Source organism: Choloepus didactylus, chromosome 9 (genome assembly GCF_015220235.1).
Source record: "Choloepus didactylus isolate mChoDid1 chromosome 9, mChoDid1.pri, whole genome shotgun sequence".
NCBI lineage: Eukaryota > Metazoa > Chordata > Mammalia > Pilosa > Megalonychidae > Choloepus > Choloepus didactylus.
Genome location: NC_051315.1, coordinates 67,339,082 through 67,366,011, shown reverse-complemented (window position 1 = coordinate 67,366,011; position 26,930 = coordinate 67,339,082). Strand labels below are relative to the sequence as shown.

Genomic DNA, 26,930 nt, shown 5'->3' with positions numbered 1-26,930 from the left:
AGCTCTACCAAGGTTTATGTGAGAGAAAATGACCACTGTCAACCAGGTCCAGAACATCCATCTTAAACAAAGAGGGGCTGACCGTGACACAGCCGATGGAGCTGGCCCCTAAGATAGAACCCTGGGAAAAGTGTTTCTCAGACTTACCCCAAGTAGGTTCTGATGATATTGTGGGGGCGGTCCAAAGAGAACTAATTCTCCCACTCCTCCGTGGCCATGGAGCATGCCAGCCATTTTCTGATGTAATTGCTTTCATCCTTGGAAATTTGAAAGTGCCTCAAAGAAGAGAAAAATTTTCCTGTTACTTCCACGGCAGTAGACTTATAGAGTTCCATATTTTCACTCCTTTTTTTCCTCTGGTAACCTTGTAGAGACAGTCCACTTGATTCCCAGAAAAGGGCTCAGTGGATCACTTTCCAGTGGAATTTTGATGTGAATAAAGAAAGCCACAGGGTGGGAAGTGGGGGAAGCCATGTAGGTGAACAACTCCTAAAGCTGAGAATTCCTTTCTGCACATTTTGGAAATGCCTGATTGATACCAATGACCAGGCTAATTCTTGTGCCAGCACTGGCCTCTCCCGACACACTCAGTTATTGTGCTAGGACTGACTTCTGGTTAACTGAGGGTTTCATCTTCTGCTGGACTAGCTGCTCCTGGAGGTCAGATAGTGGGGGAGAGGGAAGGGTCAACAACCCCCTCCCTCATCCTAGATCAAGCAGCAGTGTATGAGTTGGTACGGAGCTGCAGGGAGACCACATGGGGTTGCCTCAGCTTCATGCTGAGTGTCCTACAGGAGAGAAACAAACAGGAGGAGCAGGTTATCACATCACTACTGGTAAGAACTTGCATTCCCTCAGCGTCTTGTGCTTTCAGAGGGCCCTGAAATAACCTACCATTCCTGAGTTGCCCTGTGGCAAGCATTAGCATTTATTTCCTGTATTTCATGGATGGGAACCTAAGCAGTTATATTTGCTGCTCAGAATCACTCTAGTAAATTGGGGGAGGAAAAGGGGTCAGCATTTGAACCAATACCCCCTACAAGCAAAGAACCATGGATGACAGAGAAGGAGGAATGATTCTCCAAGTTCTCATCTAAAGGGAGAGCCAAACAGCTGAAAAATCTAGATAGGAAAGGAAAAAGAGAAAAAACAGAGACTACAGAAGAGAAAGAGACAGCAGGAGAGAGAAAAAAAGGCCTAAGATAAGGACCTAAGATGTGGCAATAAAGGCTGTGTTTTCATGTATCCTCTTTCCCATCTGCTCTCCACACTCATAAAACTTAAAGCTCATTTTCCTCAGCTTTCTTTTTATGGTGCTCACCACTGACTTACAGGTTTGACTGAAAGTAGCTCCACTCTGCCACTTTTTTAAGCTCTTTTACTTTGCAAGTGACTTTCTTATTGGAGCAAATGGAATTGATGATAGTTAATATCAACCCTTCCAAGAATCTGAACCAAAGGAGATTAAGTATACAGAATTGTTCTGGAAAGAGTAAACAGTAAACGTTAGCGTTCTCCATACATGTGTCACTATTATAGCTATTATTATTTCTAAGCCTCAGTATCTTCTGCTGTAAATTTGAATAAGAATAGATAACTTGCCTGTTTCACAAAGGTGTAATGAGTCTATAACAACATTTATTGAGCACTAACTATGTGCCAAAGTCCGAACTAAGACTTTCCTAGCATTATCTGATTTAATCTGATTAGCAATATGGAGGTAGGTACTACTGTTATCCCCTTTCAGATGTGAAACTGAGGCTAGAGAGTTTCCGGAACTTACCCAAGAGTATACAGCTAGTAAGTGGTGGGGCTTGGATTCCTTCTGTCTTCAAAGCTGGGGCTCCTGACCAGTGCAACCTACTGCCACCTGAGACAATGTGTGTGCAAGCATTGGCATTATCCAAAACCCGTAGCTTTCGGGGTAACCTTAAACAGACCAACATGCTGCTGTAATGCTAAAATATTTAACTGGAAATGAACTTGCAGACTCTCTGTAGGTGAAGAAACTGAGTCCCTGAAAGGTCACTTATGACCCAACTTGATAGAGGCAGAGCTGGGTTTAGAACCCAAGACTTTTGACTTTTTGTTTAAGATTTATCCCAACCACACACCTTACCATCTACATGTAAAATTTAAAGCATATTATCTCAAACTTTTCAAAGCTACCCTGAAAGATAAAAATTTGAAAAGGAAATTTGCCTGAGCAGTGATGCAGATTCTAAACAAACAGAAAACAGAATTAACCAGAGGATGTTCTGAAGGACAGTATGATGCGCCAAGAAGCCTCCAAGAATGGAGAAAAGGAATGAAATGTCAGCAAACAAGGTAGAAAAGACAGCCCTGAGAGGGCCTGAGAAACTGAACAGAAAATCTGAAAGAAGATAGATAGATAATTTAACAGCCATTCAGTTTTTAAGAAAGACAAAGAACAAGCTACATTGCATCAGAAAAGGACTAGAAATGATGATGAATGGGCTCCTTCAAATGAGTGGTGAACACAACAGAATCACAGTTGCCTGCAGAATTCCCAGCTGAGGGCAAACGTGAGGAACTAAATAAGGATATGAGCCTGATACGGACTGAAGAGTTTTTCAGAATCTATTTAATGGCCAGGCAGGGGCATTGATCTCTTTTCAGAGGAAATGTTGGGGTGTGATGAGGTAATCAGCCTTTATTTGTGAGGTGGGTGGGCAGTTAGAGGCAGAGAGAAGGCAGTGTTTATACAGAACAGTATTGTAACATACATTAAAGTATTAAAATAGTTTTTGAATTGTGGAGGTAAAGCACTAAATTTTTTGATCTTTATGAAATAAGCATTTCTCTTTTTTTATACTTGTATTCTGAAGCCTTTTTTACTAACAATTGGATGGCTTATTTAATAATTTTAACACATGCCCCAAAACTGCTTGTTCCTTTATCAATTCATGTTAGATTTTTAAATAAAATATTTTATTATTAAATAAAGCCCAGAACAAAATTCAAAAGATACAAAAGGCACAAAAAGTAGTAGAGAAAATTGATCTTAACTCACACTCCTGTCTCCCAGTCACCGCAGGGATACCGCTCACTAGTAGCAACAGCTGTTAACAATTTCTTGTGTGTGCTTCCAAAAATAGTCGATGCACATAAAAGCAAATATATGCTGTGTGTATCCATCCCTATATGAGCACAGTACACATCCTGCCCCATACCTTGCTTTTTCACACTTGATATATTCTTGAGATTATTCTGTCCTTGCATAGTACTGAATTATAAAGAGAGATAATAAACTACTTAACCAATCATAAATTAATAATTGATAGATACTGACATTGTTTCCAATATTTTGCTATTGTAAACAAAGTACAATGAATATCCTTGTAAATAAATTATCTTCCATACTTTATCTTTAGGATCAATTCCTGGAAGTGGGATTACTGGGCATTTGGAGTATGGGCATTCGAAATTTTGGTAGATATTGTCAAATTTCTTTCCATTGAGTTTGGACCAGTTTATATTCCCACCAGCAATGGGTGCATGCCTAGTTCCCCACATTCTCACAAACACGTGTTATCAAACTTCTTGAATATTACCAATATGATAAATGTAAAATCTATCTCATTGCACTTTTAATTTGTATTTTCCATGTTATATATGAGTATGATCATATTTTTAGTATAGATTTATTTATTTAACAGCCATTTGTATTTTTTTTCCTCTAAACTCCTCATATGTTTTGCTCCTTTTTCTACTGGGCTGATGTTTTTTTCTTATTAAGGAACTAGACAACTAGAACTTTATCTAGTTTCTCTTTATGTTACCTGTAACCTAAGAGGTAAATATTTTCCCAGTATGCCATTTATCTTTTTACTTTGTTAATTTTACATGGTCAAATTTATGCATCTTTTTTTTTATGGCATCTGGGTTTGTGTCATATTTACAATGACTTTTCCACTCCAAATTATAGAATTAAAAACATTCTTGCTGAATTTCTTTTAGTTCTTTTATGGTTTCATTTTCTGTATTTATAACTTGATTTGTCTGGTTTGGTTTGGTTTGGTGTAAAGTGTGAGGTCAGGACTCAACTTTATGTTTTTAGATGGCTACTTAGTTTCCCCACAGCAGTGTTTGGCTAATCTTTTTCCTTATAGTTTAAAATGTTGGCTATATCATATATTAAATTCCCTTATAAATTTGGTTCCATTTCTAGACTTTCTCTTCTATTGATCTGTCTGCCTATTCATACTATTTCAGTTAATCTTGTTTTATAATATATTTTATTATCTGATAAGGCTAGTTTCATCTCCCCCATTACTCTTCTTTTTCAGTATTTTCTAGATGTTCTTGTTTATTTTTTCTATAAAAGCTTTAGAATTTAGTTCAAAAACAAATCTAGTTTTTTTTTTTTTATTGGGATGGTTATTTAATTTTAAATGATCAGTGTTTGAAAGTTAAATGAATATAAAATTTCCCAACATTTAAAAGATAGAAAATGTTGCCCATTAGGATGTGTTTATCCATAAAATTCTATGTTCCCTTCTTTAAACTGCCCTTCAAAAATGTAATAAACACATTCAAGATATTGGTCCTTCTGCCTCCACATATACCAACTTTTCTCATATCTTAGACTTTGGGGAACTAAGCAATATAATTAGAGAGCCAACAGCATGCTCTCTGCCAGAAGGACAGATCAGCCCCTTTCTGTAGACAAAGAGAAGGCTCACTAACAAAACAACATCCTCCTCAGACACATACCCAGTGGTGTATGTTATGTATTTCCTATGTTGTCTTCCTATTCTTTTCTCCAAAATCTCATGAAATTAAGTTTCCCTTACCATATGGTGAGAGATTACCAAAATAATGTCAGATTTTTTTTCTTTAATTTTAGTTTAATTTAACTTTAATTTTTAATCTTCACCTAGAAAAAGCATCTTTCATGGCTACTTTGGGTCTGCTTCTGTGGATCTGTAGCATTGAGATACACAGGTTTTAAAGGTTCCTCCCTGTCCAGAATTGGAGCACTGTTTAGTACTGGGCATGAGGATTGTCTTTGAACTCTCCCAAGAATTGCTGCTTCTAGAAAGCTCAGTGATCATCAGGTTTGTCTGTTACTCACTTAAGCAGTTCATTAGTACAAATAATTTGTCTTCTGACTCTTTGAGGACTCTCAAATATAAGGAGAGAGAGAGGGAGAGAGGGAGAGAGAGAGGGAGGGAGAGTGGGGGGGGGAGGAAGGAAAGGAAGGAAGGAAGAAAAGCAAAAGCTAATAGAGTATTCTGGAATCCATTCTTGAAAGTCCCGCAGTACCTTAGTCAGACTACCATTTATACTAAGGGCACAGAATTGCAATTCCATATTTGTACAACCATTTCCCTCACCATCACAGTCATCTTATCCATTATGTTTGGAGAACCCTAGGATCCTAGTCACATGAGAGGTACAAAAATGTGTAGTGAATGAATACTTGGAGCTCAATAAACTAAATTTTTTAAATGGTCCTTTTAACCCATTGAACTTTGCAAAAATAATAGATTCAAGAAATTTCTTTAAAATCTTGGGCAGCGTAGTTTACCAGAAAACATTCTGGTATGTGGAAAGATGGGTTCACCATGTGGCTGTGTTTTAGTTACGTGTTCTAAAAACCCTTATATGAAGCCCCATTCATCAAAGGCTGTGGCTTCTGGGTCAGTGGCCATTTCTTCCAAGTCAGAGTTGTCTACACAGTGAACGTGATTGATTAGCTACCAGTCTGCTTTGCAAATCCAACCAACAGGATAACCTAGGACAGTATCCTAAAGGGACTCATTATAACAGAAGAGACGGTTCTCCTTGCTTCCACTTCCAGGAGCTGTCTTTAAGCTGTCACTCACTACTTAAAAGTCTTGTTTCATTTTCACAGGGTAGAATGGAGTCGATGAGTCACAGATAAAAGATACACTGTCTACACCTAATGGTTGGGAGGTGGCGTTTCTTCCTTAGTATGGCCACCTCACTCCTACGAATTTGTCCTGAACTTGTGTCAGGGTCACTAGAAAAAAAGTAGCTCCATCGTCTTTGACATTCTGCGGTTAGGTGTGAGACATCTATCAACAGTGTCCCAGTTGATATCCCTGATATGAAAACACAATGACTTTGTAGTCAGATGAATCTGGACTGATCTCCCAGCTCTGCCATAAATTTATCATGTAAACTTCAGTCCTTTTAACTTAATTTCTCCAATCTCAGGTTCCTCATCTGTCCAAGCAGGACCAGCAATACTCACTTCACAGCAATGTTCGGAGGTTTAGTCAGCTCATTTATGGAGACCTCCTAGTATGGCACCTGGAACATAATATGCATTCAATATGCATTAAGTCATTTTGGCAAAGTGTGTTTTACTAACCTTCGTGAGTAAAAGGAGCAAGTTAGTGACCCACAGAATAGATCCAGCCCATAGACGTGTTTCATTTGGTTGCAGACTGTTTTTAAAATTATCAAATGTCCAATTTGCCACAATTCCCACCACTCCCAACTGTCTCATGCAGCCCACTTCATTCATTAACTTTTCTAGCCTGGCCCTTTAGACATTTGGGTTTAAGCCACTTGCCTTATATTATGGAAATAACAATGCTGTTAATCCAAGGAGACCAAAAGTCCTGTCTCTTTAATTCGGAATGTTAAGGTCATTTGTGAATGTCATTTCACAACGGGATCCCTGGAAGCACATAAGTAAAATAAACAAAGCAAGTAACCTTCAAAGTCAGGAAGGAAATGGAAAGGGAGAAAAAAGAGGGAGAGAAAACTGCTGTAAAATGTTGTATTTCCTTTTTACATGCACTGCTAATCTGCTTCAATCCTTGGAAAGAAAATTATTTCTTTCTAAGTTATTGCTAGTACTGTAGTTGGCTTTCAGGATGTTAGACACCAATGCAAAAAACATCATCTGCAGAAATAACTTGAGTAGACTTTGCCCTTAGGAAATCCAATTACAGATCTGAATCATTCTTGCATTGGATTCTAATGAGCTTGCTTGCCCTCAGCATTTCTTCTGTTTCCTTATCATCATTACTTCTATTTGGGTAACTGTCTCATATTATTTAGATTTTAAAATCTCAAGTATCTCCAACAAAACAGAAAAATCTGATGGTATATTTTGGCATTTGCAAAAGTCTCACATGCATCACCAACCTGTCACTGCTGAAGAGTAACACATCCACAGCATAAATACAGCATATAGAAAAATAGTTCTCCAACTGGAAAAATCTACTCACCCTAAATGATAAACATGGAGTGATACTGAACTCCCACTAAGGAGAAAATAATAGTTTGTTGCTGTTTTCCTTACTGTCAGAGTTCAGCTGGAATTTAGAGAAAGTCCATTTAGGATGCCATCACCTGATGACTTTGAGTATACCTTCTTTGGAAACAGCAATTCCACAGGCCTGCTGACTTTGCCACAGAGAGAGTGGGCTTCCTCCATTAGTGTTTGCTGATTCCCCATAACATGACAGGTTAAGAATCAGTAACTTTTGAAAAGCAAAGGGAACAGTTAGTTATGGGCCTTTCTGTTTGTCCTGGGGTCCAGAAAGAAGGGAGTTAAGTGCTAAGGGGTCCCTAACTCTTGTTAATTTGGATAAAAGAGGCTGCTGAGCAAGTGCTAGGAGCAAATTTTTATGCTGAGGAAGGTGGGGCTCCCTTAAACCAGCCATCAGTTCAAAGTCTGGGGGTATTAATCTTAAGTAACTCCCAGGATTGGCAGAGAACAATAAAGGAAAACAGCAAGAGACCCATTATTTGGGGCTCAGAAACTCGATCAAATTAGTTTGAGCAGAAATGGAAATTTATTGGCTCAACTACCTGGGGAGTCTAGAGATACACTTGGATCCAGGGGTTCAAATGATACCTATAAAGTATATGTCCCTAGTTGCTCTTAGCTCACATTTTCCTTATAGCTAGTTATCCCAATGAAATCACAATTTTTTTTTAGAAAGCATTATTTCCAATAGTTCTTGGTAAAACCACAGAGAGCTCTGATGGGCTTAGCTTGGGAGAAGCCCATGCCCGTCTATAAACCAATCACTGGACACACCTATCGATCAGGCCTGAATTATCTACCTACTCAGAGTACATGAAATGGGTTTTTTTACCAGAGGAAGGGTAAAGGGACAGTGTAAAGCCTCTATTATCTACTGCAGTTCACTTACAACACACTGCCCAAAAAAGCTAAAACATAATACTTTCAATGCAGGGAATCAATTTGTTCAAGTGTCAAGATGCCTAAAACCTGTTGATACCTACAGACACCTGCACAAGTGGACAGAAAATGGAGACCTACAATACAACATCAATTCTGTCAATTAGGAATTGCATTCAGCTATTAATAACAGACACTTGAAATCACAATAGCCTAAACAAAATAGAAATTTATTTTTCTCTCTGATAAAAATGATCCAGAGAAGAGTCGGACTTCTCACCTGGACTGATGCTGATGTTGTCACAGACAATGAGGACTGGCAGTTTGATGTGCTGAGCCCTCTATCATGGGACTTGCCCTTATGAAGCTCGTTACTGCAAGGGAAGGCTAGACTTGCATATAATTGTGCCTAAGAGTCTCCTCCTGCGTACCTCTTTGTTGCTCAGATGTGGCCCTCTCTCTCTCTCTAACTGAGCCACCTCGACAGGTGAACTCACTGCCCTCCTCCCTATGTGGGACCCGACTCCCAGGGGTGTAATTTTCCCTGGCAATGCAGGATAGACTCCTGGGGATGAATCTGGACCCGGCATTGTGGGATTGAGAACATCTTCTTGACCAAAAGGGGGATGTGAAATGAAACGAAATAAAGTTTCAGTGGCTGAGAGATTTCAAATGGAGTCGAGAGGTCACTCTGGTGGACATTCTTATGCACTATGTAGATAACAACTCTTAGGTTTTAATGTATTGGAATACCTAGAAGTAAATACCTGAAACTATCAAACTCCAACCCAGTAGTCTGGACTCTTGAAGATGATTGTGTAACAATGTAGCTTACAAGGGGTGACAGTTGTGATTGTTAAAACCATGTGGATCGCACTCCCTTTGTCTAGTATATGGATGGATGAGTAGAAAAATGGGAACAAAAAATGAATGAAAAATAGGGTGGGATGGGGGGATGATTTGGGTGTTCTTTTTTACTTTTATTTTTTATTCTTATTCTGATTCTTTCTGATGTAAGAAAAATGTTCAAAAATAGATTGAGGTGATGAATGCATGACTATATGATGATACTGTGAAAAGCTGATTGTACACCATGGATGATTGTATGGTATGTGAATATATTTCAGTAAAACTGAATTTAATTTTTAAAAAAATGACCCAGACAAGACAATCCTAGGAAGCAGTAATAGGGAAGCTCCATGGCTATCAAGAGACCCAGGCCCTGTTTATCTTTCCTTAGCACATAGCTGTCATACTCAAGGTCACCTCATAGTTGAAAGATGGCCATTGTGGCTCCAGCTATCACATTCATATTCCAGCAGCAGGAAGGAGAAAGAGGCAACAGCAAAAGGATATACCTCCCAGCTGAATAAACCCTCTTTAAAGAGGTTTCCCCAGAAGTTCTACCTAATGAATTCTGCTTACATCTTCCTGACCATTCTTAAATATCCAAATTGGATATTTGATAGACAACTGGCAAAATCTGCTGCAGATAACTAGCAGAGTAAATGCCTCTGTCCCCAAATAAGATAGAAGTCATAAAGCTAGAGTCCTTCATACTCCATTGCATTCTAACCTGGGGAGAACACAATAGGAACACTGAATCAACTATTTATAGACCTCCCTTGCCTCTGCCTGGGCCTTTACTTATTAGTGCACTCTTGGTCTTGTTTCCAAGTTTCCAGCCTTGTATCTGGACAACCTTGAACCCTATTCACTCCTCCAGATGAGTCTCTCTCTTCTCTGCCTCTCTGACCAATCTTGGCCTTTTCAAACAAGTCATACAGACAAATCCAAGACCACATGTCTGTTTAGGAAAACAGTTGTTAGGATGGACAAACAATACCTATGTAGAAATTCACTTTTCATCCATAACTCTAACCAGCAAGGCTGCCGTCATTGGGCAACATGGAAGTACAATTCTATGCCAACATAATACAAATACATTAGAGTCAGAGACCTGGATCCAAATTCTGACTCTGTGACCTCAGGCGAGCTTCATAACTTTTCTGAGCCTGACTTGCTTATCTCTCGAATAGGCTGATAATGGGCATACGTCCCTCATATGGTTGCTTTGAGGACTTAATAAAATAAAAATATGTAAAGCTCAAATACAGCACAGTGCCAGGGACAATTAGATGTATAACATATGTAAGCAATTATTATTGTACATATGTTACAATAAATCTTATAATAAATAAACCTTGTGATAAAGCTCTTAATAAAATATCCTATTGGTTCTGTTTCTCCAGAGAGCCCTGACTAACACAAAGTTCAAATTCCTCAACATGATCTATAAAATCCTGTTTGGAAAAGGAGAACTTTACCAAAGTACACATTAACAATATGTTTTAAGCTATCTTCAATGTAAATGTTTAAAAACATTTATTAAAATGCTTCTGTGTTCACCATTATTGTTCTATTATTTGCTTTTAGAAGCAAGTTTTAAAAACTGTTGGAAGGCACCTATGATAGTTAATACATTATCTTAAGCATTTTGGTGGAAATTAATTTTTACACAGCCTTCGGTGTCAAAAGTCATAGAACTGGGAGGGAATGAATGAGATTTAGGAGAAATCTGTTTGCTGCCCACAATCTGGGCCCCACAACCAGCTCCACATGCTCTCACATGTACTAACACTTCAGCTACTGCCCTGCCAAATACCAACATGTGAAGTTTGGTTGTTTTTTTGTTTTTCTTTTTTTACTCAGAAGAATGTTAAAATACCTAGGAAGGTGATTATTTCAAGTTTTCTAGAAAATTTGTCAGGTTTTTGCATATCAGTATATTTTGGTACCATAATCCAAGTTTTCCATCAGGTTTTATGATTTTGTTTCTGTTTTATTTGGTATTTCTTTATCCAATATTTTATCCACAATTCTCCTTTTCCAATAGGATCTTATAGATCATGTTGAAGAATTTGAACTTTGTGTTAGTCAGGGCTCTCTGGAGAAAAAGAACCAATAGGATATTTTATTAAGAGATTTATCACAAGGTTTATTTATTATAAGATTTATTGTAAGGCTCACACATCTAATTGTGGGAGCTCCCAAATCCAGATTCTGTAGGGCAGGCTGCAGGCTGGAAACTCTGATAAAAGTGATGCTGAAGTCCCCAGAGGAAGCTGGCTGACTGGAAATTTCACCAAGAGCCAATGCAATTGAGAGAAATTCTTCTGAACTCTAAAATCCTCAGTTCTGGCTTTTAAGACCTCTAACTGATTGAATGAGGAGACTCCCCACATTGTTGAGGGCAATCTTCCTTTGATGATCATGGATGTAATCAACTGGTTAGATGCAAATCCCCTGTATGAAATAACCTCACAGTGACAAGCAGGCCAGAGCTTGTTTAAACAACTGGACACCATAACCTAGCTAAGGTGACGTAGGTTATTAACCAACACAGTCTTGATATGACAAGCATATTTATATCTTATGGAAGGGGAGTCATTGAAAGGTTCAAAGTAGAGAGTGGCAATCTTGTATTTATGTCTTCAGAATGGAGTGGCTTCATTGTGAAGAGTCAATTGAATGGGAGCAAGAGAAAGGCTGGGAAACCACTTAGGAAACTGCAGCAGATTTAAAACAGTGGAGAGGATGATGGAAACCTGAACTAGGGTTGTAGAAATGGAAATAGGCTGACCTAGAAAGGAACTTTGGGAGTAGAATTGACAGGACTTGGTGATAGACTGGAAATGGGGTGGGGGAGGGGGAGATGGAGAAAGAGATGTCACAGATGAACTGTGAATTTCTGAATTGGACAGCTGGGTGGGTGAAAATGCTCAGTTCCCTGAAACAGTAAACCTGAGAGCAAAGGAAGGTTTGAAGGGAAGGTGATGAGTTCAGTTCTACATAATTGGTTCACCATGTCTGTGGCCTTTACAACACAGTGGAAGAGTGGAAGCTTGGCAAGCCAAACAGCATTCTTAGCCTGCTGCATCACTGAAGCATGGCATGCAAAATCCAGGAATATGTCAGTTTACATCATAAATAATCTTAACTTTGGGAACTAAGAGGGATTAGCAGTTCAACACTTCACTAACTTAAAAGTTTGGATTTGTTCCCACAATTGGCCTCTTCTCTCTGAAGTAGAAGTTTCCTGTGTTTCTAAGAGACGCTCTTTGCACCTGTGGCTGGCCAGTCAAGTGAATTCAAGAGACTTTCAGGGCCTGCCACGATTTGCATGCTCTCTTGTCCCTCCTATTGAAGGTCCGAGTGGAGCTGACACCATCTGGTCATATCATCAGTGATTTTCCATTTCAAAATACCAACCTCCAAATGGGCTTTTTGACATTTTCACTCAGAAAATAAATAATCATGATATATATCCTTATAAAAGGGATATTAGTGCAAATATTTGAGAAGGGTTCAGTCTATTTTCGTATTTTATTTAAAAATTTATATTTAAAAAAAATACTTTAAATTCTTTCTCTTTTACCATGCATTCTATCTCTTGTCTTAGTTTCTGATTATTTCCTTGGATAAACTGGGACTTGGGAAGAAGGTGGGAATTGTTAAATCTTATTGCCAACGACTCTAAGTCACCATTAAGAGGTCAAATCCATCTCTCTTTTGCCTTTTTTTAAAAATAAATGAATAGCTAAAGCTCAGATAATTTTCTCAAAGTTTTTAAAGACGATTGGACATTTTCAGGCTCAAAGACAAATCTGGTTTTAATTTGGTGATGTGCTTCTTTATTAGTCCCTTCAACAACAGAGGATAGGAATACTGACTTTTTCTGGGCATTTTAAGAGCATGACTTTCTCTTTGCTTAATCCCTTGACACCCCCCCCACCACCACCACTAACCCCCGCATCTGCCCCATCCATCCAACAGTCAAGTTCCGAGAAGTTATTGTGTTCACCTAATAAACACACTCTGGGCCAAATGTGGGTCATAATGGCAGAGGGAAAGCAAGAGCAGAATCTGGCTCTTAGCAGCTTGGTGAACTGATAAAAACAAGGTCTCAGGAATAACGGTAATAAGAGAGAATACTCTACTCATTTCCCAAGGGGGTCATTCTGGATTTGTTTTTACAGCAGAATCTTGGAGCAGGTCAGAATGTCATGGCCCCAGCTGCTGGCAGCTGCCCTAGCCTTGGCCCTTCTTCCTGCCACTGCTCCATGGGAGGAGTAGAGGGGGGAGCTATTGTTCCCTGAGGTCACTGTTCTAGGTGCTTAAGATTCAAAGATAAAAGGCCCTATTCCCATTTTTGGAGCTCACAGGATATTAGAAAGACAGAATTGTTTAAAACCAATGACAAAGGACATCCACTGCTGGCCATGATAGAGTAACAGGGTCGAGATTTATCCTCTCACCTATAATACAGAAGAAAAAAGACAAAATATATGAAATGACAGTTTTTAGCCATTGGACATCAGAAAGTGCAAGACAGTGATTCCTGAGAGAAGGGAACAAACAAAGCCATCCGTCCAATTGTCCCAGTTTACTGCCTGGAGAGAGTTTCCAGGCCTAAGCACAGGGAGGGGATAACCCAGGCCCAAAATGAGCCTCAAAAAGATCAAATTATTTCCAAGCAATCTAAATGCATTCTGGAACAAAGCAAAAAAATATTTGAAGACATGAGAAAAAAAAATATGGCACCCAATACCATAAGATTCACAGTGTCTGACATCCAATCAAATATTACCAAGCATGCAAAGAAGCAAGAAAAATTCCACCTATAATAACGAGAAAAATCAATAGAGACTCAGAAATGATACCAATCATAGAATTGGTAGTAAGAGCATTAAAATAGTTAATAGGCTTATATTTTATATGTTCAAGAGGAGGGAGGAAAGATTGAGCCTGATATATAGTCATGGAAGATATAAAGAAGACCCAAATCAAACTTCTAGAAATTAAAACTATAGTTTCTGGGATTAAAAATAGAGTAGATGGGATTCACAGTAGATTAAACACTGCAGAAGAAACCTCAGTGACATAGCAGTAGGAACCATCCAAAATGAAACTCAGAGTTATGAAAGACTGAAAACAAAAAATGAACAGAGCATCAGTTGAGCTGTGGGACACCACCAAGTGGCTTAGTAGATGTATAATTGGAGTCCAAGAGGGAGACGGTGGACAGAAAAACTAGTGGTGAAGAGTGGTAGAAGCCTTTCCAAATTTGATAAAAATTATAAACTTAAATAACCATGACTCTCAATGAACCCCAAGCAGAAGAAACATGAAGGAGACTACAGCAAGGTATATCATAATCAAATTACTTAAAACCAGTGATAAAGAGAAAAAATATAAAAAGGAGGCAGGGAAAAAAACATTGTGTACAAAGAAACAAAATACAGTCTAGAAGACATCTTTAAAGTATTGGGGAAAAATTCAAAGACATTTCCTGTATCATAAATATTAATAACGAGATAGAGAACATACTACAGGAAGGTATAAATAAGGGGGAGTCTGGTTTTACCCCCAGAAAACCAAAGACGACTTCACAGAGAAGGTAGAATGTGACTTGGGTGGTAAAGGATGACTAGTTGTTTAGGAGGGGACTTTTCACACAGTGCTTTACAGTTAGAGAAACTTGGGTAAAAATCCTAGTTCTATCTATTGCTAGATGACCATAGGCAAGGCACTTAAACTTACAAGATCTCAGGTTTCTTATCTATCAAATGGAGATGATAAAAGTACCTATTTCACAGAACAGCTGTGAAGATATTCTGAGATAATGACTTTTGGCCCCTAGCCCTAGCCTGGCACAATGGATGCTTGATGTATGGACATTGCTCTTATTTTTCCTCCCTAAAAGTCCTCAGAGAAAGGAGGTAAGGTGGGGATGTGTATTTGGCCCAAGAAGTAAATCTTTCCTTCTCTAAGAGCAGAGATACTATTAGGGTTTAGGCCATAGCTAATTACTTTTATTCCTCTTTCTATTTTAAGACCTGATGGAAATAGATAGTTCTTAGAGGCAGTAGAGCAGTGGTCCTCAATTGAAGTGATTCTGCCCTCCAGGGGATATTTGAAAATGTCTGGAGCTGTCACAATTGGGGGTGGGGGACTATTAGCATCTGGTGGGTAGAGGCGAGGGGTACTGCTAAACATCTTACAGTGCACAAGACAGCCCCCACAACAAAGAAATATCCATCCCAGAATGTCAGTAGTGCTGAGGTTGAGGAACCCTGCCGTAGAGCAATGGTCTTTGGAATCAAGAAGACCTGGGTTCAATTTCCAGTTTTGCCACTTACCAAAACTGAATGATTTTGAATGACCATGTGTAAGTTTTTAAATTTAAGTCTCAGTTTCCTTGACTATAAAAAAGGAGGAGGATAAGATTCTCCACTTCAAAAGATTCTTGAGAAAATTAAATAAGACCATGAATGCACAACCTTTAGTACAGTTCAACACAAAGTAAGCGTTCAATAAAAGTTTTCCAATAATAATAATAGCCTGTCAAACACCCTGAAAACCCCTGTGAATGGTCAAAGGTGATTGATTAGCTATAAAATATTTAATAACTAATATTTAAGTAGATTCCCTCACCAATTTAGGTGACTCTTTCAGAGAGTGAGTGTTTTAATTTCCTAGCTGCTAAAACAAATACCATTCAATGGGTTGGCTTAAACAACAGGGCTATTGGCCCATGGTTTTGAGGCCAGGAGAAGTCCAAAAGTGATGCACCATCAAGGTGATGCTTTCTCCCTGAAGACAGTTGCATTCAGGGGCTGACTGCCAGCAATCCTTGGTCCTTGGCTTTTCTGTCCTGTGGAAATGCACATAGTGGCATCTTCTTTCTCTTCCAGGTTCCATTGACTTGCAGCTTCTGGCTACTCCCCATGACTTCTCCTTCCATGTCCAATTTCCTTTGCTTATAGGACTTCAGCCATCTTGGATTAAGGCCCACCTTCATTCGGTTTGGGCACACCTTCACTAATATTATCTTCAAAAGTCCTGTTTACAAATGGGTTCACATCCACAGGACCAGGGTTTGGGATCTGAACATGCCTTTTGTGAGGGACATGTTTCAATTCCCAACCAGAGAATGAAGCCAAAACCTTCTGAAACAACAGAATTGTAATGCTTAAGTGAGACCAAGTGTACTGTGTAGGAATTTAGAAAGGGAGAGGGACCAAATTCCAGATTTTTATAGTCTTCTTAGCTTTATCCACCTTCACACTATCTTCTTTCCAAGGCCTTAAACTAAACAGTAGCTATAGTTTCCATGCCTTCCATCTCTTTCTTTCTCTCATTAGTATGTTTATATAATGATCCTTCTGCTCTATATCTTAGGCAAAACTCTATGTGTTGATTCAGTAATATCTATCAAAATGCAAATGCACATCCCCTTTGATCCAGCAGTAAATGTGGAATAAACCATATGTTCTTCTGTTGAGTCACAAAAAGACTCAGCAATGGGGTGTAAAAGGAATTAGGAAGGAAGTGGGGTTCCTCAGTCACCTGGATGACAGACCGGATGACCAGGGCTGTGTTCCTCAGTGGGGTGAGCAGCCAAGAGCTTACCTATGTGAGCCAGGATGGAGCTGGAGGGAGCTTGGGAACCCTATTTATATCAAGAAGTTTTCCCCAAGGGAGAAAGCAGTGCATCCCATTAGGTTTCTAAGTCAGCATCAACTCTAACACTTGGAGCCACACATAACAGTCCTACACTGGCCAGGCAGATTCTGATTTAAAGGGAGAAACCCCAAGGATTAGAGCCATTGGGTAGAAGTTACAGAGATATAGATTTCAGCTTAATATGAAGATGAGTATCTTAAAATGAGAACAAAGAATAAAATGGACACCTTTTAAAGATGCTGAGCTCCCTGCCACAGAGGCGATTCAAGGCATCTGGTAGCTGATGGAGCTACATACATAACCTTTGAGTCCTCTGCATGTATATAGTGATCAGACCCAGCGGTAAGTTTCCCCTTTCTCTTTCAGTAAGTGAAGAACAAGTGAAACCAGACAGACATTAGTAGCATTCTCACAGAACTCATCAAGTGTCACTCACTAGTTTTTAGGTATGCCCATATCTTTCTAAATAGTAGGAGCAATTGTCTTGCTGATAGCACATTGTGCATAATCAGCTTAAACCATGGAATTTAGGTTTGTGGATAATCCCTTGCTTTACTAACAATCTAATAGTTCCATGTGCTCTCAGCTAACTGGATTTATGGGACAAATTTATAGTGTGATAAAAGTAATTCTTCAAGATAGAATTTTTGCTGCCTCTGCCTAGAACCAGCACCTGGCCAGAGGCAAGCGATATTTTAGTATAGCAATTCTGTGTCAGGATAACATGAAACAAAGGAAAAGAAGGAATTCTGAGAAGTGTGTATACTCCCAGGTATTTTATACAACACAATGGAAGCCAGAGGAAGAAGAAAGAATAAGGTTAAAAGAAAGAAATCTCTTTGGAGCTAAGCCAAATATACTTAAATGGTTTAAAGAATAAATTGGTGGACTAATTCAAATCATGGGCAGGTGCTATGAATGTAATTTAGTAAATGCTCGGAAACTGCCAAGGAAGAGAAAAATGTGTTGCTTTTGAGATCATTTCCCAGCAGCTTCATAAAAGAAAACTGATTACAGGAATTTAATAAGTAAAACAGACCAGAAATATAGGAATCAAATGAGTTTTTAATTACATTTCAAGCAGAAAAAAATTCCAATGTCTGCTCCTAGGAGTAAAAAAAAAAGTTCTATAGCAATGCTTTTGAAGCAGAAAAATAACATAAACACTAATTTCCATAAGAATTATAGTAGTCAGTTTAATTAAAAGTCTTGATCAGAGTAAGGTGGAGCTGATGCCAAATTCTACTAAATAAAACTGTGGCAGTTGTTGTTACCTCACACTATTGTCTGAATAAAAACACTATACATTCAGCAGAAAATGGGCACCTGCATTTTTCTCATGGAAATAAAGGGGTCAACACTGCCTGAGTTATTGTGTTGCCATATTTAATTATCATATGGAATAGGTGGTACACCAGATTTTATATTAGATGTGTGGATTTTTGTTTGTTTTTGGTGTGATAAATACCACTTTTAAGAGATAGGATGTACTCTGTTTAAAGGACATCATGTGAAGAGGCACCACATCAGCCAGGTAGAATCCTCACCATTCATTACAGTATCTGATCATTTCTGAGCTTTTCAACCCCCTCCCCCAACTTAGATCTAGTTGCATTTTACTTGTATCCCTGTAAATCCCTGGAGTAGAGGGTCTTGGGGAAGGGGAAGGATAAATCAGGCCTAACCTAACAGATGGCATGCAGTCCTACTTGGGGGAGTACATTCTGCTATCCTCAACATGAAGAGCTTTCCTTCCTGTTGGAGGACATTGCTATTGACCACTCCCTAACTACAGGTTGTGCTTGTAGAAGACTTTTCAGGAAGTGTGTTGGAATTGCAGTGGTTTACTCAGATGCTCACCTTTTGTTCCCCTTGTGATGAATAGGACACACCTGCAAGAGGTCTACATGGGACTGGAGGTATAATCTTTGGCCACAGAAGCAAAAAAGCTAGCTGACCCAAGGCATAAAGTGAGAACATCACCTTTCAGTGAGCTAGCACCCCAAACCCCATTCCCTTTCTTTTATCATGGGGATAAGACTACCTTATAAGGGTTAGTGTAACAAGAGAAAGAAATTTTGATTGACCAGAATTCCGGGGAAGCTAGGGAAGACTGGCTGACAGGACAACTCTGAATGAAAATAGTGAAACAGGACCTGGTAGAAAATTGGTGACGATCAGGACTATGGCCTTTGAGTGGGGGAGGAGCATATAGGGATGAGTCAGTGAGAGATTCACTTCCCCTATGACAACCCCTAATCTTCTGTAAAGTTAGTAGATATCCAAATTATTGAGGATGATTGGATTTCCTGTGAAAAGAGAATGAACTAGGATTGATGCAGAGTGGAATCAAGAAGGCCAACTGAACTCAAAAAGGAAGTTAGAGAAGCAGAAGGAAGTTAAGACTTGGAAATCATGGGCAGAAGTTTAAAAGTTCTCCAGAGCATGAAATATGTTTGAGGTCAAATTTTACCTAAATCTCAAGGGACAGGAATTCTAAGTAACATAAAGTTTCCATTCAGTAAACAATGCCAGAATCCATGAGACCTCTGTTCATACCCAAAGTGGATGGATGACAAGGTAGATGGACAGGAGGAAGAAAGGAAAGATGGGTATAATCGATTTAAATAAAAAGAAAGGAATTTAGTTCCTAGCATCAGGTCACTCTAATTTGATGAAAACAGCAATCATACTCAAAGTGACCTCAGAAGTTCATGTCTTCAGTCTCTTTGCATACTCTCTATAAACTTACAAATAATAAAATTATAGGCTGATTTGAATTGATTATTGACAAAGGTTGAAACCACACATTTTCAAGATGTTTAATTTATTATTCTTTGTTTTTTCTTCTTGACTTTTTAGAGTTACCCTTCTACCTTACATCCTTGACAGCTTTCTCCATATACTCATCCCACATGGCACGCTAGTGTCCTATCTTTGATTTTGTCTTGAAAAAAACAATGGTCTTCTACATAGTTTCCAACACAAATGGTAAGATTAGCAAGAGGACCCTTAACTTCCTATATAGATTCTTATCTTCCTCCTTCAGTGGAAGGACTAAAGAACATGCATGAACCTAACACATGAAACGCAGCGCTCTTGTATTTTATCATCTGTAAAATGCAGCACTATTGTGAGGAATAACTGAGATAAAGTATATAGGGCAGTTGGCAAAGTATGTAACACATAGTAGGTGTTCATATGTGGAAGCCCCTCCTAGTTCATGTGGGAATGCTGCATTTTTACACTTCTTTGGGATTCTGAGCTTGGGGAACATATCCAAGAAACACAAATGTTTAAAAATGTATATATTCTCATTAGATTCTGTCAATTTGTGAACTGCTATTATAGAAACATCACTATATAAATATATTTTAGATGTTTGGATAATTTAACCAATTAGAAAACATAATATAAAAATCCCATTCAAGGCAGTGGTTATCTTTGATTATAGGGTTACAAATCATTTCTCTTTCCTTTTCTTCCCCCCTTGTTTCTTTATTTTCTAAAATTAACACACACATTATATAAGAAAAATGTAAAATACGAGGAAAACAGCATTATTTTTAAAACAAACTCATGTTTTCAAAAGGATAAAGGCAATGTTTCAAAAAGATGAAATTGTCATCAAAGTCTTATTTCCTTTTTTACTGAGCTGGCCAGAAAATGAAGTCTCCCAAATTTTTTGTTCTATGCTTTATACAGGTAGCTTCACTCGTATTTGTTATTCATACTTACTAGTATATAGATGCTTGATAGATGTTTTTGGTGATCATGTCTTACTGGTTAAATATGTTTGAAGTCTTTCATAATAAACAAGATTTTAAATAAAGAAAATATAGCTATTCATGCATTTGAAAGAAAAAACAGAACTTTAAAATTCACCATTTACTTCAAAAAAAAAAAAAAAAAATCAATGAAGCAGAGAATAATGGAATTTCCCCATTAGGCAGAGTTAACTCTGTGATCCTCTGGCCTATAAGAAAATGTTTACCTGCTGTTTAACCTGTGCTTCCTGAATTTGTTCCAGCTCTGAGTTCAGACGCAAGACCCTTAATGCGGCCCACTGTTATCCCCATTCTTGAGCAGCCTTCTGAAGTGAGAGCTGTAGAATTACTCATTCAAATAAATTCAAATGAGCCATCTCACTTTCAGGGCACTTGATGTGCATGTAAAACAGGATGGTAGTCCACATGGCTGGCACCCCCTGGACTTGTACACAGCCGTCCTGTCTTGCTTTGTCATGTACTGTGTTAATAGGCACTATTAATACAATGCAATGGCATTAAATGCATATTTATGTTTCATAAAGAGCTCATGTTTGCCCAGATAAACATTGTTTTCATTTCTTAGAGCCAGTTTCCATTATCCTCACAAATGAAAGCTGGGAAATCATGTCAGTGACTCTGGTTCCTCTCTCACCCACCTATTTTGTGTTTTGCTCTAGGCGTTGGTGAAGGTCAATGTAAAACTGAAGCCCATGCTGGATTCAGTGGCTGCAAACAGAAGTAAGTGGGAAGAGCTGCACCAGAAAAGGCTTCTGGCCTCCACTGCCTCGCCCTCCCCTCCCAGCCTCACTGCGGCCGGGGAGGACAGAAACTAAACCCGCAGGTCAGCTTCTGCTGCACAATGACGGCGGCCCAGAGGGCCACCTTCAGTCCAGCCACATCATCCTTTTGTTTCCTTATGCTCAGTCCATCCTCAGGCCTCGGGGATGTGCAGCGAAGCATGCCTGGGCTGCCCCCTTGAAGTGTGGTCAGCAGGGGAGAGAGCGACAAGAAGGACAAAGGAGGAGGCGGGGCAGTGAGTGTCCCGATGCTGGGCAGCGTACTTGGGTGAGATGAAGGCTGTGGGCAGAGCCATCGTGGACCCAAGACCCAAGGACCGTTGGCCCTGCTCGCTCTGAGCCGAGGGAACACAGAACAGCGACTGGCATCATTAGCGCAGCTTCCTTTGTCTATGGCTCTTCCATTTGTTACAAGCTAAACGCTGCCTGCTTTTGCGTCCTCTCCCTGACTCTCTTTTTGTGCCACATTTTCCTGAGAATCCTGATTTGTACTCAATAGAGGTTTTTTTTTCAATCCTAAAGCTTCTTAGTGATGGATCCAAATCTTTGAATTACCTGTCTAAAAGATAAACTATGTTATTCTTAGAAATACCAACCAATAGTAGTTTTTCCCAAAGAGGTTCATAGCAGGAATATAGCAAATGTGTTTATCTGGTCAGTGTTTATGTAAGAGTCATAAGACTGCACTGGGATCATGGTCCCCTATTTCAGAGTTTTTCTTCAGCCTTCATTGTAGACTAGCCTTCTCCCAAAAGGAATGGATTAATAGACTTTAAAGATGAAAGGGAATCTGTTGCTGGATTTACCATAAATGACACACGAACATGTAGGAACTATTTTCAACAGTGATAGACATTTCAGAGGCCATACCAGAGCCACAGAGACTGAGAATTTGCAGCTTGAGTTTTCCTAGTGATGAGTTTTGCTACAAAATTTAAGATTATTGCTAGTAAGCAGCTTAAAGCCAAATGCAGGTGTCCCCAATTTGGGACTTTTCCTTAAGTGTAAGAAATAATCCTTGAAAGGTTAAGAAGTAGTCTGGGCAGAGAACACATGCTCTATAAGAAAAGGTGAGTCTGTTCAATTTAACTAAGCCAGGCTTATAATATGTAAGAATAAACTGTACTTAATAGATGTAGTGACTAGAAAGCTGCTTTGCTCCCCTATTTTACCAGCAAGATTGAGGACATGGTATGCCTTATTCAAAGAACACTGGGCAAAAAGATAGACTTCTATCCCTAGCTTTGGCACTATTGATTGGATGAGTTTGGACAAGTCATTTAACTTTTCCCAGCCTGTTTCCTAACCTGTAAAATGAAATTACACTAGAAAATTATATTCAAATATGTTTGAACCTTAGAACTTTGTTAAAATAAATCTTACAAGGAATCCCGAAGATATAAAACACCTAATAGCTGAACTCCTTGGTTTGAAGCAGGATTGGGGGATCTAGAGCCCCTGCAAATCCTTATCTCTTTGATTACAGACATGGTAATCCATTAAGGGGATCTGAAGAGTTTGAAAGTCCTTGGACTAGCTGATCCCTGAGGTCCACCGCAGCTCTGAAAATAATAAAATCTTACCACCATTTTTTGCTTTTGTTACTGGTATCAGTTAACTTTACTACTCAAATGTTAAAGAAATAGGGGCCAAGTTCCAGAGACATTATTTTTTCTGGCACCACAGTGGATATTCGGGAAATGTTTGAAAAATGACTGGGTAAACTAAAGTACCAAGACAGCAGTGAGGGGAGAGCAGGTAATTGTAGAGAAAAAACAAGATCTGTCTGGTAAGAAATGAAGTAAAAAAAAAAAATTTAACTAGGCAAAGAGGAAAAAGAAAAAAAGAAAGATGACCAATAGAGGAAAGAAAGTGACTGAGGCAGGTGGGAAGAGAACTGCCAAAGGAAAGGTGAAAGTCAATACGAAACAAGAAAAATGGCACTTTGACCAAAAAAATTAGGGTATAGAATCTTGTCCCCAATTGCTTAGAAAAGAGAAACACTTGAGTAGGGAGGGGTTTTACAAAGGAGAGAAGGAAGGACTGGAAGCCCTAAAAATAATGTTCCTAGCTACCCTTTACAGCTGTCTCTGCAGGGAAGACTGGAGAAACTAGAGGAGAAAATGCATGCAGGAAAAATTGCCTCTGTAGAGCAGGTAAGAGGAGGTTGTTCAGATTTATGGATTTTATTAAGCCAGTTTTCTGAATCACTCTGCTATAAAAGAAAATAGCTTCTGCTGAGCTGCCTCCTCCTCAGGTGAGGAACAAAGAGTAGGTGGGGCTAGGGACAGACCCTAGTCTGTGACATCATCGTGTCTGTAGCTCCAGGAGCACTGCAGGTGTATCTGGATATAAACAAGGCCTGATGGTTTATATCACAAATGGGAATTCAAAACCAGTCCATGTGAGGCAGAGATGAACCCACATCTGTTATCCTCCCCAAAAATAAGTAAAGAGCCCAGAAAGAAGGCTGCTATTCCATCCAAAGCAATATTTTAAAGCATGTGCTTTATGATAAAACTGGACCCAGGGTCTGACCCAGACTGCAAGAGCTTACAAGGACTTCAGCTACCCTGAACACTGATGCTGCATTTTGCTAAGGAGAACATAATTTATAACACAAACCCTACGGCTTCCACTAAGGTTGCATTTTCCTACCATTTTCTTGCCTTTTTATTGGCTTCACTGCACGGTTGCCAATAGCAACATCCACTGGTAGCGAGGGGAGTTCAACACCGTTGCAATCTGCCATACAGTGGAGCCCTGACAATGTCCACCATCAATCAAGTAGCTGTTTGTAATTGCCTCCATCTATTTCTCCTGTCTCAAGGTATCTTTCCCATTGTGGGTCAGAATTCAGAAACTGCTGACTAATGCCGTGGGTCTGCCCCTCCACAACCACGAAGCAGCGGAAATGGAGGGTAGCAGCATCCTTGGCACCAACAACCCTGGTGGTTAGAGGTTGAACTCAGGTGTTTAAGGTATTTTTAATCTCTTTTCTAAATAATTTATAATTTTCCAAAAATGTTAGATATGTTGTAGTTAATCATATATTCTTCTTTTCCAATATAAAGAAATTATCCCATTTCTGCTTATTAATGTTTATTAGAGAAAGGCATTTGAAACATAAGCCTTCTTATAAAACAACTTCAAACTGACCAGATTACGTTCGCTTCCTCAGCTCTCTGGGCATTAATGGTTGAAATGACTTCATCCTACTTTCTCTATGGGATGTATTTTTATTTAGACATGATAGTTATTCTTGTTAGTGATTATGCAGATGATACATGCACTGCCTACAATGTAGCCTTCGATTCCAGCCAGTAGGGACAGCCTGCCCAAACGTAAAAGGAGCCACCCAGCACACGGTGGACAGGGGCTCCATCCTGTAATCTTAGGACGCTCCAGGTCTTAGGTTTTCCATCTGTTGAATAAAAGCATTGAGTTTTAAAAAAATTACTTATTTAGGTGAAATTCACATAACATAAAATTAACTATTTTAAAGTGAGCAATTCAGTGGCATTGAGTATATACACAGTGTTGCACAACCACCACCTCGATCGAGGTCTAAAAAAGCACTGATTTTTATTCAATTCATTTCCACACTAAAGGACCAAGCTGTGTGTAACTTTTTAAAATCTTCCAGATAACTTTCTTGTTCACCCTTCTCAAATAAAATTGTAGCAAACCTGAAAAGGGCATCTTCTTACTGAAGACAAAAAAAATTACATATATGGAATACATTTTAAAATAACCTTAACACAGATACATCTGAACCTGCCTCTAATGATCATGAAAGATACAGTCATCAAAACAACTTTTAAAAAATATATCCTTTTATTTCATAAAATGACAATTTCAGATTATCTAGATTATCCCATATCAAAGATACACCATAAATGGTAGTCAATTTAATTTAACAGTAAATTTATGAAGGGAGTAAAGAGAAGTTAAAAGTGTATGACATGTACGTTTTCTCTGTTTCTGAAATCTGAAATGTCTATACATTTCCGGGTATTTCAAATTTGGAAATATGTTGAGTTAGAAATAATCTTTAAAATTGTGTTAGTGTAATAACATTATCTAATATCAATGCTACAATAATTCAGTTGCTTTTTTCTTGTATCAAAATCTATCATACTTTATTTACTTACCTTAGATAACTAAACAGAATCTGCTCAATTTACTTTGCAGTGTAATTATTTAAAGTACATTTCTCTGCTGACCCTTATGAATTGAAGAAAGATAAAAAACAGTTTCATCCCTGCTAAAAGTGTGACACAATTTCTTTCAAGGAAGACAGAAATCTAAACATAATAGGGAAAGATTTAAATCTAAAGAGAAATACTTTGGTTGGGAAAAGTAAAAACTCAACAATGATTCATTACAGCAACAAAACAAAACCTAAGTTGAGAACTTAAAAATTCTGGCAATATCACTGTAGTAAAGTTTCATTATCTGCTTCAGAATAAGTCTAAAAACACATGGTTTATTCTGCCACATGCTATAAAGAACTCCTCAAACTCAAATGTATCAGGAAATTTAAAGATTGAATCTGGCTACAAGAAGGCCAAGTTTTATAAGTTTCATATGTGAGCAATAATAGACTAAAACACACAGATGGCAGAAATAAAATGGGGGTATATCTGTAGAATTTCATGAAGAACATTTTTATTTAGCAATGCTTGACGTCATGCTTACATTATTGGTGTTACAATACCTTTTCCTCAGCTTCTAATTTGGGGTTGTACATTTTTCTAATTTAATTTTGAATATTCTTGCATGTTTGGTACATTTCTCAACAGTGCTAATGATAAGTTGTTTATCTGTGTAGTATATATCTACACCAATGTCTTTTGAATGTATAGACTGGTATAGAAATAATATATTTTATTAAGTAAATGAATATATGCTGTGAAAAAAAAAATGTCCTATTTGAGGCCATCATTTATCTCTGTGCTCATTTTGCGTGTGTATTAGAATCTGAATTTTTTCTTAAGTTGAGATTTAGATTAGATCATATGTAGATGAATTTTTTTTAGAAAACAGCATAATGTGGAAATAGGAGGCTAGATTTTGTTGATTCTCATTTCCTGGGGGAAAAATTGCTTTTGTCATTTTACTTTGATGTACAATAATCTAAAAGGGATCCCCTACTGATTTGCTTCCTAATTATTATTGTTTTACACAAAAGAGGGGAAATACGTCTTCAATTGAGTCATCTGAAGTCAATCTCTTTGTGTAGAGTTCCCAGGATGATGTTTCCTTATAAGAATATTATCTTATACAATGCTTGGCCACTTCACAAGCAACTAATCCACGTTTTTGAAAGTCTGCTTTAAGAGACCTAAATATCTTTGTTTTTAAATAAAATGCTTGAAGATTACCTAACTCTCTGGAATAATTATTCTTTATTCCTCTTGAAAAGGGTGATTTAAGGGCTAAAAGAAGGAAGCAGGCATCAGAATGCCTACAATTTAAATTTTGACTGTCAATTTAACCCATTAACCTTGCCTGGATCTGTGACATTTGCCTATGTGACAGGGATAGTGGGACAGCTCTGTCCATATAGCATTTTAAAGATGACAAAAGGTTCTTAAATTATTCAAGTTTTTCTGGAGGCAGAAGAGTCTGCAGCCGAATGCTGGGTTCCTATGTCCGTTACAGATTGCTCAAATT

General features: G+C 38.4%; 1 protein-coding gene across 1 annotated transcript in view; it reads left to right on the top strand.

Annotated features, from left to right (window-relative positions):
- Positions 1-26,637, top strand: part of PDE11A (phosphodiesterase 11A) — a 457,660-nt gene extending 431,023 nt beyond the window's left edge. Inside the window, exon 20 of the mRNA XM_037848985.1 lies at positions 21,132-26,637. Coding sequence (XP_037704913.1) covers positions 21,132-21,287 — 156 coding nt within the window. The 3' untranslated portion in view covers positions 21,288-26,637. The remainder of the gene's footprint in view (positions 1-21,131) is intronic.
- Positions 26,638-26,930: the final 293 nt, after the last annotated feature.